Source organism: Artibeus jamaicensis, unplaced genomic scaffold (assembly GCF_021234435.1).
Source record: "Artibeus jamaicensis isolate MK-2021 breed Jamaican fruit bat unplaced genomic scaffold, CSHL_Jam_final scaffold_833, whole genome shotgun sequence".
In the NCBI taxonomy this organism is placed as follows: Eukaryota; Metazoa; Chordata; class Mammalia; order Chiroptera; family Phyllostomidae; genus Artibeus; species Artibeus jamaicensis.
The window spans coordinates 12,263,158-12,279,582 of record NW_026522056.1 but is presented as its reverse complement, the minus strand read 5'-3'; the positions used below and the strand labels follow the sequence as shown (position 1 = coordinate 12,279,582).

General features: G+C 41.9%; 1 protein-coding gene across 5 annotated transcripts in view; it reads left to right on the top strand.

Annotated features, from left to right (window-relative positions):
- Window positions 1–16,220, top strand: part of NRG1 (neuregulin 1) — a 951,241-nt gene extending 935,021 nt beyond the window's left edge. For all 5 annotated transcript variants that reach the window (XM_037128897.2, XM_037128900.2, XM_053660082.1 and 2 more), the window contains 5 exons: window positions 4,463–4,565; window positions 6,105–6,231; window positions 8,548–8,678; window positions 9,463–9,669; window positions 12,340–16,220. In XM_037128897.2, coding sequence (XP_036984792.2) covers window positions 4,463–4,565; window positions 6,105–6,231; window positions 8,548–8,678; window positions 9,463–9,669; window positions 12,340–12,991 — 1,220 coding nt within the window. In that variant the 3' untranslated portion in view covers window positions 12,992–16,220. The remainder of the gene's footprint in view (window positions 1–4,462; window positions 4,566–6,104; window positions 6,232–8,547; window positions 8,679–9,462; window positions 9,670–12,339) is intronic.
- The last annotated feature ends 205 nt before the right edge of the window (window positions 16,221–16,425 follow it).

The following is a 16,425-nucleotide window of genomic DNA, read 5'->3' as shown; positions in this document are numbered from 1 at the left end:
TGAAATCTCTTCCCCTTCCCACTCTTCCCTTTCAGTTCCTAACAAACTTCCTTTTTCTTTAGAAGGGATCATACAGCTATAACAATGATTTCTCTGCTTTCGATCGATGATTAATTTACTGAAATGTTACTGAGTGCAGCAGTTTTTAGAGTCCCGAGCTTCACTTAGACTTTAAAATCATCTCACCTGCTGCAAATTCACGTACATCCCACGTTCCTTGGCCCACTGATTGGAGCTGGCCATGCTGTCATTTGAGAGAGGGGGTAAGTTGGAGCGGTACACATGACTGCCAGAGGAACCAAACCAGGGACCCGAGCACCAAAGAAGTGTTACATATATCACCTTAAAATAACAGCAAATCTCAGGCTGATGGTAGTTTGCCATACACTATAAAAATGATATCTAACATCATCAGGACAGTTCTTACATTGCAACACAACACTACACAAACAGATGCATTACTGTGATTTTCTGGAGCTCTTCAAACATGACTCTGGTCAACTTCATTATCTCATGAGGAAAGAAAGAGATAAGCCATATGCTATTTTAGGTGGAAAGTCTAGTGCTAATGGAATTAAACTTGAGTCACCAAGATTATCCAAATAATCAAACACTCAATGTAAAATATCTCCTATCAGCATATGAAGTTGGGGCATGCTTCTTTTGAAAGTCCTCATCCTAAATAGTTGGTAGAAGAGGCCAGTCTTGGGAGGAGAGGAAGTCACTCTACCTTCCCAGAGGCTCCGCGGCACAGGCCCCAGGCCCCCTGGGTGCTGCATATGGCCCTGGACTGTGGTCATGGGTCCACAGTGTCCTGATGAATGGGACGTCTGCTCCCCATTCAGCTGGTGTCAGTGACATCGTGCAGGGAGGGCACCCTACAGCTGCCATCTTCTCTGGGCTGATATATCACAGTTGACAGCTAATGCACTTCCTGTAATTCGTGGAAAATGAGGCTGTTGCTGTCTCTAGCAGTCACAGGAATAGAAACTCAATCGCCTGCACCTCCAAGAAACCTTCCAAGAGAAAACTTCATCTGATGAAAAACATCCCACATTTGTATGTGGTCCTTTGAATGTCAGAGGACATCTCCCAGGAGTGAGAGGCAAGAGAGGGCCCACAGTGTCACAGGCTATCTGATTCGGGGGAGCCTTCTACATGGACCATGTCTCTCGGCATAAAAAGCGACCCACTTCTACAAAGGCTTATTGGCCTTTCCTGCAGGGAGGAAAAACATTTCACCATCATCTCCCCTCTTCCTAACAGCATCTTTGCTACCTTATGCCTTTAGAGTCTGACTGTAGAGTTATTATTTCCATTCCCAAACAGTGAAGTAAGGTGAAGGATATTTCAGATATACCACTTCCCCTTCAGGAAGGTCTCAAGGGTTGATAAAGACACAGCCTGTTGATATTTGCATGCCTCATCTGGAGGCCCTGCAGTCCCAAGGCTAAGGAAATTTAGACCTTAAAGGTCAATTAAAATTGAGAAAGGCAAGGCCTCTGTCGCTTGGCCTGGCCAGATCATACTGGAAAACGTGCTTGATCGGAATTCGTCCAGCCCAACCTTAAAGCCTCAGCAGCATTTCCACTCATTAAGGCACATCTGCCGACTGGACTGAGGACTTCTTTTTTTCAGCACTGCCTCTAATGTACTGACCCCATCACACTGAGAAAAAAATAAAGGGAAAAAGGGGGTTAAAAGAAGCCAGTGTTTATGTTATTTTTAACCAAGTATTTTTCTTCTAATGCATTCGATATTGTGAGTTGGGGAGGGCACCTGATCTAATAAAGCATCGGAAAATCAAATAGAAACTTAGATGAGAAACATTTAAGGCATTCAATCAATGCTGATGTGAATGCAAAATCTGAACCCCACATCTGTGTCCTATGGGCCTTTGCTTTCATCATTTCACTTAGTACTTTTGCTTTACTCCTTGGCCTTTACTGGGCCTTTTTATTCCCATAACTGATCTCACTGGGAAGTGGGTGCCTTCCTACACAACACAGGCAGGATGGGTGAGGCATTAGACACCAGGTGTTCACAGACCCAGAACAACCTATCCTTTTACCATTAATAACAACTTAAAAACTGGTCAGTAGAACCCCTGAGAGTACCCACGATGCTTTACCCTTCTTTAGTCCTTGGAAAGGTCTTATTTTTGTAGTTTGCAAAAGCAATTTCAGAGGTTTTTTTAAAAACACATGAGGTAAAGAGGTGAACGCTACTAGACCCTTATCATTTTAAAAGAAGAAAAAAATAGAGTGAAAAAAAGTCACAAAAGGCAGGGTCTTTATTTTCTCAGCAATAATACTTTTACACTCCTATTTCTTAATCAATTCTCCATAACCAAAGGCACCTTGCTCTGTGTCCTGGGTTCTGTGCAGAAGGACCGGCAGGTACATGCTAAGGGCTGATCTGGATGCCAGGTCAAGGAGGGTGCTCCACAGGCACCAGCTCACAGTTGAACACCCCATCAAATGTCATTCCCTGTTCTATTTCTATGGGGGAGGTGAGGCAGCAGACACAAGCCATTAACACATAAGCATTCACATTCCACTCCTCACTTGACTTTTGTGGCACCAAAACTAAGCGACAGCACTCCTCATGTCTCCTGGTTGCTTCACGGCAGTACACCAGCTGCTTTGCTTCCTAATTGTGGCTTCCACGTGCCGGCCAGCCTAGGTTAGGAGTTATGCTGTATGGGGCAACCCTTCCAACTTTGCATCCACCTCTTCTTCCTACCTAAGCATTTCCTCCCTCCAGTTTTCTTTTTTTTCTTTCTTTTTCCTCCCTTAGTATCAGGCATGCTGTGCCAGGGACCTCAGATGACTCCTTCACTTTTAACCTTCTTTTCCCTTGTACCTGACTTCCTCCCTCTCTGTCATTCTGTCAGTCTGCCTGTCCTCTTGGTTTGTTTTTCCTTTTCCACTTCCAACCTTTTGGTTTATTTTTGTCTAATCTCTGCGGCACTCTAGTCTTTTACCCACTGACTTCTGTTCTCCTCCTCCTCCCGTTAATAATCAGTACTGTATTAATTGGATTTGACAATGTTCCTGACCTGTTAACTGGAATTTGATTACCATGGGCTTGGCTTGTAGGAAATGTTGTGTTTAATGATAAGGTCGACTGTACCATAGAAATTAAAATGCACTTTTTCATTCTAAGAAAATTTCCTGTGAATTGCCCTCTGTCGTAGAGAAAAAGGGTGTGGTTACTGAGACTGAGAATGTAACCTGAAAATGTTCATAAGGCCCGTGTTGATGTCCAGATAAAAGACATTCATTTGCATAATATTCCCAAGTTCTCGACCAGCTTATTCATCAGAAAGCCAAGTAGAGCTTAACCTGCTTAGTATGCATGGGTTGGGTTCTCTTTCTCAGTAAACTGGAGACTGCCTTCCAATACGTGTAGTTACAATGGTTGGAAGCTCAGCTCCTAGGGAATTGGGTTCACCATTAAGTCAGCCAATCTTGTTAATAACCTGACCTACACTGTAATTAAATTATCCACACAAAAAAAATGATTTGCAAATAGAAAGGCTTCCATGGATAAGAGACTGGTTGCATTTGGGATGCTACAGTACCTTTATTCAATATTCTCAGTATCACACTTCCTTCCAAGTGTGATCTGCATGAACTAATTTGCCCTCTTAGTCAATGCAGGAGGAGAGCATGTCTATTCCAAGTCACACACCGTTTGTGCTGGTAGTTCCTTTATGCAGATAGATGAGCTCTGTAAGTACAGTTGGTGACATAATAATAATTGTCCTTCAAAGAACGAAGGTTCACCGTGGCCCAGGACTGTGCTACCCATCACACTGGGTTTTCTCTGGGACAGGGCCTTGGTGCTCCATATCGTGTGGCTTACATTCGCATTCTACTATGAAAGCGTGGGGATCCTGCCCCAACTTTGTTGCTAACTACAAGCCAAGCTCATGTTTGCAAATGTCTTTGAGTTTATTTTATTAAGTTAGAAATGGTTCTTTGTAAAGACCACTGGAATATAAAATAGCTGGGAAATCCAAAAAGCCTGGGGGGTGGGGAGAGAAAGGAGGATAGGAGGGTCCCGGGGTGCTGATCCCAGCTTCTTGAATGACCTGATTCCTGTTGTCTTTGCAAGAGATTTTTAGAAAATAAAAGCCACGGTTGTAACCAAAGTTATTTTATAATCAGTGTTTATGATTTGCTAATTTAATGCATATGTTTCTATATCTTATACATAAAGTAATATTATAGCATACTACTTTTTATTGTAAATGGCCTCATCTGGCCTTGAAGTTTATGTTCAAAATGTAGTACAGGGTATGCTGTATTTGAAGTATATCTGTAAAAGTAATGAGTTGTCACATATTTACTTTCTTGTGACCATGGGCAATGTCATGCAGCATGCAAACTGTTCAGCTGTAAGTCCCGGCAGCTGTAAGGGACCTTTGGTGACATCCACTCTCATCCCTTTCCAGAAGCGGAGGAGCTCTACCAGAAGAGGGTGCTGACCATCACCGGCATCTGCATCGCCCTGCTCGTGGTCGGCATCATGTGTGTGGTGGCCTACTGCAAAACCAAGTAAACCTTCCTCCTCCGTGCCTCCCCCTGTGCGCACAGGCAGTGCCCCAGACAAGGACCCTGTGGGAACCCACTGCCACAGCCCAGTCTTGATAAAAAGCAGGTGGAGGGGTCCCAGGGGGACCTTTCCCCTTATTTTTCCTTCTGAATAATCCATTTTGAGCACCTTTCCTAGTCACATTGTTAGAAAGCACTGTTTATTCATGTAAAAATGTTCAGCAGACTTCTGATAAGAGACCGCAGCCCCACGACCAGCGAAAGGGTCAGCAAGGCAGGCTTGTCTGGAGCCCTACAGGCATGTGTGTGTGTGTGTGTGTGTGTGTGTGTGTGTGTGTGTGTGTGCACGCACCACCTCCCCAGGAGATGAGAGTGGTAGGTGCCAAATTCTACTGACGTCCAATTTGCACTGACGCTTAGAAGGTAACACTTGGTGGTGGTTGAAATGTCAGTTTCTGATCATTGCACTGATTATTTTCCCCATTCCATCTGAGTTTCCTGCTCAGATGCTCTCAAGTATGAGATGCACCAGAGGAATCTCATGGGAGGAAAATCAAGAAAAACTTGCTTTGAAACAACAAAAGGGGCAACATTAAAACAGATTTGTGTTGATTGTGTTTGCTCCTTTAAACTGAGTCCATGAGTATGAACAAATGTAATGACTTTGTGGTGTGAATTCCCTCCACTTTCTCTCTGACATGTAGCCTCCTCTACTTCAAGTCTAAAATAATATTAGGTTCTATTTTGTTGCTTCATCACTTAAATTTTCTCACCAACACTAATATGGGGATATTATTATGATATAAATGTTACATTGAGGAACAAGATGATACACTTTTATACTATAAAATCAAGGGCATAGATGGTGTTTTCTTAATACCCCAAGATTCAGTGCCAGAATGGACTGGCACTGAAGTGATAGAGAGAAACCTTCATGGAGTCAAGTTTAAGAGTCTTTTTAGATATTTTAATATTTATTACAGAGTCATACACAAAAGCATTACTAGCGTAGGACTGTGTTACAGCTGTGCCAAAATCCACAGGCAAAATATGCACGCATCTTCACTCATGTGCAGTACTATATACATGCAGACACTCTATGTATAATGTGCAGATTCAGAACTAACTGCATTGTCTTAAAGGACACACAGTCAAGTTTATTACTGAAGTCAGCTTTCTCAATTGCATAGCACAAATCATTACCTATGACGTCTGTAGGACACAGGATAGGCACAGATGGATGGATCAGGGAAGCTGGGGTTTTAGCCAAATGGCAACTTGATTTCTCTTTCTGTCTTATCTCTCGGCAGCCCAGTTTAATTTCTGTAAGAATCCCATTTGGCTTCTTAAATCTCTTTGTGGAGAACATTCAGTTCCTTGTCTGCCCTTCATAGGCAGATTCTGAGATAAAATGGTGTATCCTCCTCCCGCTCCCTCACCACCAGCCCACTGCCTGAGTTAGGTGTTGGGAAAATAAAGAATGGACTGTGCTAAGAAATGTAAATAATAGAAAAAACTCAGTGTTCCCTTTTCCATATCCAGGAAGCAGAGGAAAAAGCTCCATGACCGGCTTCGGCAGAGTCTGCGGTCTGAGCGAAACAACATGGTGAACATAGCCAACGGGCCTCACCACCCGAATCCACCCACCGAGAACGTGCAGCTGGTGAATGTATGTTGACTCTGGCCAATGGAAAAGCGGAGCATCTCTGCTCTGTTCAGGCACCTCGAAGTTTATTTTCTAAAGCTCTTAGGCTCCTAGCCACTGCCATTAATCTCCATTGGCTTCCAGGAATCCAAGGTTTTGCCAGGAGAAAATAATGGGAACATTTTTTAAAGTGGATTTGGTTACTGTAAAACCAGCACATTTCCTCCTCTGAAGTGTTCATTAAAGGGGCTGGAATAACAACGTTGGGTTTGTTCTGCAGGGAGGTCGTAACTGGAAGAAAGAAAAGAAAAACACAAAGAAAAAATAAGAACATTAATGTTACAAGACTAAGAAGGAAATGTTTTATTTTTATAATTTGGGAATGAAGGCTACTCCAGGCTATAACTGATTAGTACTGATAACAGAGTTAACGGCTTAAGAGTGATTTTTATGAGAGGTATTGCCCTGTGCTTGATGATTTGCTGATTGATTTACAAAGGAAGAAATTAGGGGCGGAAAGGTCGAGTGACTTATGAAACTTGCTTCTCAGCGAAACTGGAAGAACATAATGCTTTCTTATTCCCCTTCACTTTCTACATGGTGGCACACCCTCCAGATGAAATATAGCCTTTGGTCATTCAGGTATTTTGTTTAAAATGTACCAAGCACTCAGCTTTTAAATATAACTAAGTCATAGAATATTAGGTTGTAGAAAGCCTTTCAATAGTCATCATCCAAAACTCCCTTTTTTGTAGATTAGGGCCAGAGCTGGGCTCAGTTTTCCTGGCTTTTGAAATATTGCTCTTTCGATTCCACTCTCATTTCTTCCTGTTTTCTTCACTTCCTTCTGATGTTTGGTTTTTTATAAATAGCAAAGCTTGAAGATGGTCTTGCACTACGTTTTCTATCCTATAGAAAAAGGTGTATCTTGTCTGGAGCAAATATATCATGGACCCAAGTTCAGAGTTGGAGGTTACTAAACCACCAATAAGTCTCGTAGCGAAGACTTTCAGAACATTGTTAGAGTGAGGTGCTAGTGTGTTAACACACGTTGCTGCTTTCCTCCCCTGACCAATGTTCACTAGAACGTTCTGCACAGCTGATAAACACACCCCATGTAGGCACACCTATAAGCTGTTGCTGAGAATGCTACAATATATAGGAAGCTGAATGATGGCCTGGATCCCAACTATGGCTCAAGCTGCAGTACTTTTAGGCTTTAATCTTTCTAAACCCTATTTGTTCCTTGTGAAAATAGGCCTGAAAATAATATCTACTTCAGAAAGTTCTTGTTAGCATTAAACAAAAGAATCTATATAATCACTTAACTCAGTGGCATTTAATGAGTGTTGAATAATTATTAAATATTATTTTCATTAGACTCACTGAGCTTACATTGCCTTGCAAGGAGCAAGAGTGAAATGGTACACAGACGGGAAATAGCTCATTATGTATGACAGTCATCTTTTCCTTAAAAGAAGCTAGCTGTTTGTATGGCCTGTAGAGATCCACATAGAATAGCCTCTCTAAGAGAACCAGTTAGAATTTCAAGCACAACCCAACTAAATGTTTTTGGAGTTTCCACAAATATATCAGGCTCTTTTAGTGCCCACAGCCCATCAGATTATAAAGTGCCGTATTTCATCTAAGAGTGTTCCTTTCCATGCCTTATCCTCTTATTTAACTCCATTTGCTATAAATATGAATAACATTTAAAAACAACTTTAGAATGTGCCTCTCACCGAGAGAAAGCAGTAATAGCTACTGTGTGATTTGCTGATGAAAGTGAAGTAGATACATTTGCACTGAACATGGGCCCTTTATGTAGCCAAGATACATGACCTTGACAGCCACCGTAAATCCTTCAGCTCTCTCATAGCCTTGTTAGTCTTACCACTGACAGTTAATAATTTCGATGGTATCATTTGGGCGACATAGGCACTATAAAATTATAAGAGAAAGGTAGATTCAAAATACAGAGATTTTAAACAAAATTTTCTTTACTTGTACCAACCATGACAAAAATGAATACTGAGCAATGACCTGTGTTGAATTCCAGTCATGTTATCTATCAATGGAGAACAAAACAGAAAAAAAATAGGTCTGTTTCTGACAATATGCAGTTTGAATTATAGGACCTACACTGAGGGCACTACCAAAGATAATTTATCAACTCTCCTTACCAAATCTAAAGGCCATAGTAGCCAGAATAGGATTAGCTGTCTGGACATTGGAGAAATAAAATTTGTTATGAAGCACATGTACTAGATTTTTTGTGCGTGGCAATGTTAGTGTTTTGACTTACATGAATCTTCAAGTTGTGTCTCTTTGTTTATCCAGCAATATGTATCTAAAAACATCATCTCCAGTGAGCAGATCGTTGAACGAGAAGTGGAGACATCTTTTTCCACCAGTCACTATACCTCGACAGCTCATCATTCCACTACTGTCACCCAGACTCCTAGTCACAGGTATGGGAACAAAACAACTGCATGGCATTCCTCCATGCACAGACCTTTGCACATGTCCTTGTGCTGTCCCTGACTGAGAAGGGACAGGGACACATATGGGGCAGTGAAGTGCAGTTAAAGGTATGGTTTGGGACCAAACAGACTTTAGACATCAATTGGCTCTGCCAGTTGAGTGAGCCCTAACTTTTTGTCAAACAAGGGGAAATAATACCTCCCTCAAGGATTGTTGTTCCCCATTTTAGAGATTGCCTCTATTCTCACCCCACCACTCACTGAATTGCTATGCTGGAGAAAGTCTTAGGTGCTGCCTAAGTCAACTTCTTAAGAGACTTAGAAGTTGACTTCTTGCAGTGACTGAATTGCCCTAGGAAATGCGCCTGAGAAATTGGTTAAATTCGCCAATGCCCTGGTGACCCACGTCTAAGTGTGTGCTACAAGGGCAACACTAGACTTCCGAGTGTAGCTCATTGGGCAAATGTTTCCTTAACCTAAGCCACTTGAGAACACATGATCATAAGAACACTTAGTACATAGTGACATTTGATAAAAGTGTTGAAGGAGTGAATGAACAAATGAAGAACCTATATCCTACAAAACCAGTCTAGATCAAGATCCTTTCTATACCACGTATCTTTGTAACAATTCTATTCTAAGACAAGCAATGTCATAGTAAACTACTGATGCACCGGTATTTGAAATATTTGTCAGGTCATTCTCTTCTATTTACATTGTTGCTTATAATTTTTAAAAAATTACCTCTTTGCCTTTCACCTTTCCCCTCTAGCTGGAGCAATGGACACACCGAAAGCATCATTTCCGAAAGCCACTCTGTAATCATGATGTCATCAGTAGAAAACAGTAGGCACAGCAGCCCAACTGGGGGCCCGAGAGGACGTCTTAATGGCATAGGAGGCCCTCGTGAATGTAACAGCTTCCTCAGGCATGCCAGAGAAACCCCTGACTCCTACCGAGACTCTCCTCATAGTGAAAGGTAAAACCGAAGGGCAAATCTACCGCAGAGGAGAGAGAACCCCAGTAAGAGAATCCCCATGAGCACCTGCGGTCTCACCTAAGGAAATCTACTCTAATGAGAATAAGGGGCAGCAGTTGCCTGTTCTAGGAGTGCTCCTAGTTGATGAAGTCATCTTTTTGTTTGACTGAACTCCTTTCATCTGAGCTTCTCCCGGCGTCCCAATGGCTAACAGGCAACAGACTCTTAAAGAGCTGGAATGATTTGATGTGGAAGGTGCAGCAACTTTGGAATTCCTAGCTCTGACCTTAGGCTCAGCCCCACCTGAGATCTGTCTCCTCTGTTGTAACTTTAGAGAGATGGCACCAGTGATGGATAAGGACCCTTCTATAATTCCAGTTTGCCAGTTATCCAAACTCTGGCTGAACTGACCTCATGTTTGCACGTGCTAACTTTTCTTACCTTCCAGCTAAAATCAAGTCAAGGGCTATGCTGCTGCTGACTGTCATGGGGAACAAGCGCTTGCGTTCCACCATAGAATATCCCTTTTATGAAATTCCAAGAAGGGATGAATAAATAAATCTTTTATATGCTGCATTGGCAGTCTTCACAGGTGGTTTTCAAAGCAGATATTGCCTCCAATATGGCCCTTTATTCCTGAATGGTTTGACTCTTCTGGGGGTGTTGGATTGGGGTTGGGGGGCTACAGCAAAGGTAAAACACAGAACACAGGAAAGTAAACTGAAAGAGATGCTTAATGGGAATACTTAATTCACAGGTTCTCCTTTCCCATTTTCACCTAAACTGGGAGAGAGTTATATCAAGCACCATTGCTAGACTATCAGCAAGCTGTCGCTTGTTTTCAAATCCAGCGGGGCTTGTCTCTTTGTTTACTGTGTCATCTCAGTCTAATCTTTGACCATTTGTCCAAAGCTTTAAAGAATGTCAAATCCATACTTATTTGGTATTTACATGGGTAGAAATTATTTTGATAGGCTTTTTCCACTCATGGACTGGGAAGTACTTAAAATGAAGGAAACCAGTTGTGGGCTTTCAGGTCATATAAAACCTGCTAATCACTTCTTCAAGGGCCTTTCTATGAAATACCCCAAATGGCATTTCAGAGTGTTATGGAATTGAATGTTGTTCTGTTCATGTATGAGAAAGTAGGTATTGATCCAAATCTGATGTAAAACATTTGACTCAGATTCATATAATTATATCTTCATGTATGAAGAAAGTTTATCTGTCCTATTTTAGTCTTTTCTGAAACCTGAAAAAGAGGTTAGTGATAAATGTTTTCTTCATCACAGGTTGACATTTCCCTACTATGGTAGACCTCCTTGAATACCCAGAATATTCCCTAGGACTAAAAAATATACCTGAACCTGGGGTTCAAGGAGAGAAAAGACAACTCACTTTTACGTGCTGGTTGAATTTGGGTTAGCAGTTCTCAGAGAGCTTAATTTAAGTATCCGCAAAGCAAAGAGTCTGAAGACTTGAGCCCCAAATATCTCAACCTCCAGACACGTCCCCGTTTTAGACACAGCTAGATCTCACATCCATGCAACTCTGAATCACGGCCGAGAGCCAGGAAAGTGAATGGGTTCCCGTTTGCTAATGTTCAGATGATGATGTCCTGTGTCATCACAGGTCGTGTCAAATTAGACTCTGAGAATGCCAGTGTGAAGAAGAGAGTCACTCGGTGCTATGCATTGGTAACGTGTTTATAAAAAGCCAAGAAATGTGACTCTGAATAAGCCACATCTTCTGTGTCAAGTCAGGTCTTCTTATTCTGAGAGGACAAAAAAAAAACCATGATATTGTAAAAAAAAAAAACAGTGCACTCCATGTCTTGACAACAAGATTCACTGAGCATCATACATAGCCTGACATAAGGTGACATGGGACATCCAACCTTGAGCAGTCACAGAGATAAGTCAAAGACTGGTACAGCCGTAAGCATTGGAGGAAAGGTAGCCAGACACTGAGCGAGGCTCTGAAGCCAACGTAAGGTCCTTTCAGGCTTATCTGCGGATATCTTGGTCACTGGGGTGGATAGTTGCAAACTGAATGTTAAGAAGTAGCATTTCGTGGAAAAATTTGAAGCACACAAATGTATTACACTGTTATACCAGGAATAAATCTAAGTCACTATGCTCTCTTTTTTTCATAAGACATAACCTTATAGCTGAGCTAAGGAGAAACAAGGCACACAGATCCAAATGCATGCAGATCCAGCTCTCAGCAACTCATCTTAGATCTTCTTCCATTCCCCATTTGGGCTTCATTCTCTAAGACCCCTTGGCCTTTAGGAAGGTATAGTATCTAAGTAATACTTCTTTCCTTTACAAATCCCTGAGCCTTGGTCCTTATAAATTGACAGGTTTCCAGGACCTAGTGCCCTCTTGATCTGACTCATGTTTTTATTTAAAATCACGATGAGATTGAACATCCTAAAAGCATTGATGAGCTAGGCAATGTAGCTGACCTGTGCATGCACTTCCTGTAAGGAGCCTATTGGCTACATACTTTTAGATTCCAAGGGGGCTGAATGTCCTAGTGTAAAAGTCAAGAAGTATACGAGTCTTTGTTCTCTGATTATAATTTCGTGAAGTCTGTCCCCTTACCCTCCCTACTCCATGCCTCTTATTCCACCACACTTATGCGGGGTATTCTGTGCTCACACAGGTATGTGTCAGCCATGACCACCCCGGCTCGTATGTCACCTGTAGATTTCCACACGCCAAGCTCCCCCAAATCGCCCCCTTCGGAAATGTCTCCACCTGTGTGCAGCACGACAGCGTCCGTGCCCTCCATGGCCATCAGCCCCTTTGTGGAAGAAGAGAGACCTCTGCTTCTGGTGACGCCGCCCAGGCTGCGGGAAAAGTGCGACCACCACCCTCAGCAGTTCAACTCCTTCCACCACAACCCCGCGCATGAGAGCAACAGCCTTCCCCCTAGCCCCTTGAGGATAGTGGAGGATGAGGAGTATGAAACGACCCAGGAGTACGAGCCAGCTCAAGAACCTGTTAAGAAACTCACCAACAGCCGGCGGGCCAAAAGAACCAAGCCCAATGGCCACATTGCCAGCAGGTTGGAAATGGACAGCAACACAAGCGCTGAGTGCAGTAACTCAGAGAGTGAAACAGAAGATGAGAGAGTAGGGGAAGCCACACCTTTCCTGGGCATGCAGAACCCCTCGGCAGCCAGTCTCGAGGCGGCGCCTGCCTTCCGCCTGGCTGAGAGCAGGACTAACCCAGCAGGCCGCTTCTCTACACAGGAAGATTTGCAGGCCAGGCTGTCTAGTGTAATCGCTAACCAAGACCCTATCGCTGTATAAAACCTGAATAAACACATAGATTCACCTGTAAAACTTTATTTTATATAATAAAGTATTCCACCTTAAATTAAACAATTTATTTTATTTTAGCAGTTCTGCAAATAGAAAACAGGAAAAAAAAACTTTTATAAATTAAATATATGTATGTAAAAATGTGTTATGTGCCATATGTAGCAATTTTTTACAGTATTTCAAAATGAGAAAGATATCAATGGTGCCTTTATGTTATGTTATGTCAAGAGCAAGTTTTGTACCATTACCGTGATTGCTTTTCCACAGTATTTCCGCAAAACCTCCCATATATTCAGTTTTTGCTGGCTTCTCGTGCATTGCATTATGATGTTGACTGGATGTATGATTTGCAAGACTTGCAACTGTTCCTCTGTTTGCTTCCAGTAGTCCCCAGTCGGTCAGTACGTCTTGTAACGGCACATCCATCCAAATACTCTCCTCTTTTGTACGAAGTTTTGTTTTGCTTTCAGTATATGAGATGAGTTGTGTCTACTCTGCCAGCCAAAGGTTTGCTTCACTGGGCTCTGAGATAATAGTAGATCCAACAGCATGCTACTATTAATTGCAGCAGGAAACTGCATTAAGTAATGTTACATATTAGGAAGAAAGTAATATTCTCATTAAAAAAAACTATATTGTTAATCAGAAGACAGCTTGCTCTCACTCAAAGGAGCTACCATTGACTTGATTTCAATTTATTTTTCTTGATAAGCAAGCCACGGTTTGGGTGGGTAGGAAAGAAATTGTGTTCTGGCTTGCTATTGGGGTAAGTCCAACCCCTTACAAGAGGACTCAATGTCACTTTACTCTGGGGGAATGACACAGCAGCTCATGTAGTTGAAGATCAAACCATGGCTGAGAAAGGGGCAATCATTCCTGACTTGTATTTTTCACCGATTTCAGAGCCAGTGATTGGCTGTGTCTTCTTGGCTCAAAACAGACATACTATGGCACAAAATCCCAGCTTAAACAGCACACTCAGCAGTTTGTCTGAAATACTTCTAGACTGAAATGTGCCTGCTGTTCATAGTGGTGACTTGTCATCGTGGGGAAACAGAGTGTCTAGAAGGAGTGACCGTGTAGAGACACAGGTGGAGAGCAGCTGTGTGACTGGGTTGCAATTTCATACAGTTTTGTTGACCACTCCTTTCTCCTCATTCTTTTCTCTTGTTTTTCAATGTTGCCTTGATTAGGTCATAACTATGCATGAACATTCTTGTCAGGAATGGCCAATGTGCATGAGATTTGTGATTAGTAAGAACCTTCCGCGAGCCGTGCTTTGCCAGGAAGCATCAGTGGTGTTGGAAGATGGCACATTTCCTTGCAGAAATGGCCCCTCTTGTGTACTGACCTCTCAATTCACAGCCTGTATCACCCATTTCCCCCCTTCCTTACTTTTTGCTTTACTGCCACAGAACAGGACTGAGGTGGGCCTAAACGTTGCATGTTCTCTTGTGATTGTAAATGCAAGGCCTATAGGTATTGACATTTGAAATAAGTGCTAATCTAGGAAAATCAGAGATTTTTTAAAAAAATCAGAGGCTCTATTTAATGACCTGCCTGAAATCTGTCAAATTAAGTTGGAGCTTTATTTAGGTTCCAAGGAGACTTCTAGGAACCACGTGACAAAATGGGAAACAGGTTAGCACGGGGATCAAAATACCAGGCATGCAGTCAATGAGAGTAACTGCTTCTTGTTTGAAGGTGAACTGAACCTATTTCTTCCCCAGGCTCCTACGTTAAAGGTAAAGGGAAGAAATATCATGCAAGTAGGTCTTAGAAGAAAGATGCTGACTGAGATGAGTCCTGTCATTGAGCTCCTACATGTCTCTGCCATGCACAGAGATGACTGTCTGCAGGTGCTTGATGTCACTCTGAGTGTTTGGTCTCCCAAGCTGCCTTTCATTGTTCACATGCCACTTTCTCCGTGTCCAGCAGTGCCCGAGTCAGCTTGTTAACCCACAGGGAAGAGCCCCTCACAGGCTGCCTAAGTTGCACTGATTTTCCAGGTCTGTAGAAATGAGTGCACTCATGGCAGGAGCAGGAAGACAAGTCAACATGAAGAAGTTCTATAGATTATTCTAATATTTGAAGGGCTTGAGTCAGCCTTAGACTGTTTCAATAAAAAACTTCCTATCATGAATTAAAACTCTAAAATTTCTGTTTCAAATTCTATAGGCTTTGCAGTATTCAAATGCCTCATTCTGGAGAATTTTGGGAATACATAAAATCTATTGAGATCAATGACCAACATTTTCATCAGTTTGAAAATAGCTGTAAATTTTCATGTTGCAAAAATATGTGAAAATTTAGGTAAAGAGGAAATTTCATTTCCAACTTGATTCTGGCCACTCACAGAAGTGGCATTAGTCAGGACAGCATCACCATCTGTAAAGTAAGAGCTTCCCTCAATGAGAAAGGCCAGCTGACTCCTCAGGGTTATCTGCTGCAGCCGCCAACTTTGTGTTCACAGGGGCATCTCTATGATGTTTAATTGCCACATGGCTCTCAACCAACCCTGTTTATAAACACAGGCAGTGCTATGGCAATTCAAAGGAGTGTGAACCTATGTTCCCAGCCTACGAAAAGCTTTCATGGGTTTTTGGGCAGTGGAAATTGCCCAAAAGTTCAACAGCAACTTTCCTCCCCTGGGTCTGAAATCATATCCCACTGAGGGGTATGCAATGGAACATAGTATATGCAAAACTCCTTTTTCTCACTCAAGATTCCTTTTCTGTCCTACCCTTCCTTTCTGCCTGGTATGACTTTTCTTCAAGAGCACCTGAACAGTCTCATGCTTTCTACAAAATAGCACTCAACCTGGGTGTGTGCGAATGTGTTTCAAACACCAACATGCTGTATCTTCTTCGTTTAAGTGTGACTGTCTTGATATAAGTGGAGTTTATCCAGGGTAACTTGCTCAGTAATTCTTTTTTTGGTCTGGGGTTGAAAGGTGCATGGTTCACACTGGTGAAAATAAGAAAGGCCTGGTTTTTTCATTCAGTGCTGGCTGCATTCCACCAGCCGCAAAGATTTCTATCTACAAAGACCCATGAAAAACACTGCAGAGAAATGCAGACAAAAGGAAATGGCCACATATCACAAGTTCTATTATATATTCTTTTGTAAATACATATTGTACATTACTTGGATGTTTTCCTAAATCATTTACTGTCTTTATGAGTTAATGTCAGATTTTTACTCTCTCAACTTACTGTGTAACATTGTAAATAACATAATGTCTTTTATTATTTATATTTAAGCATCTAACATAGAGTTGTTTTCATATAAGTTTAAGATAAATGTCAAAAATATATGGTTTTTTTTGTTTTCTCTGCTTTAAAATTATGTACCTTTTCTTTTTTTTCTTTTTTTAAATAATTTATTGTTCAGGAGAAAGAATGTATATGTAACTGAAACTA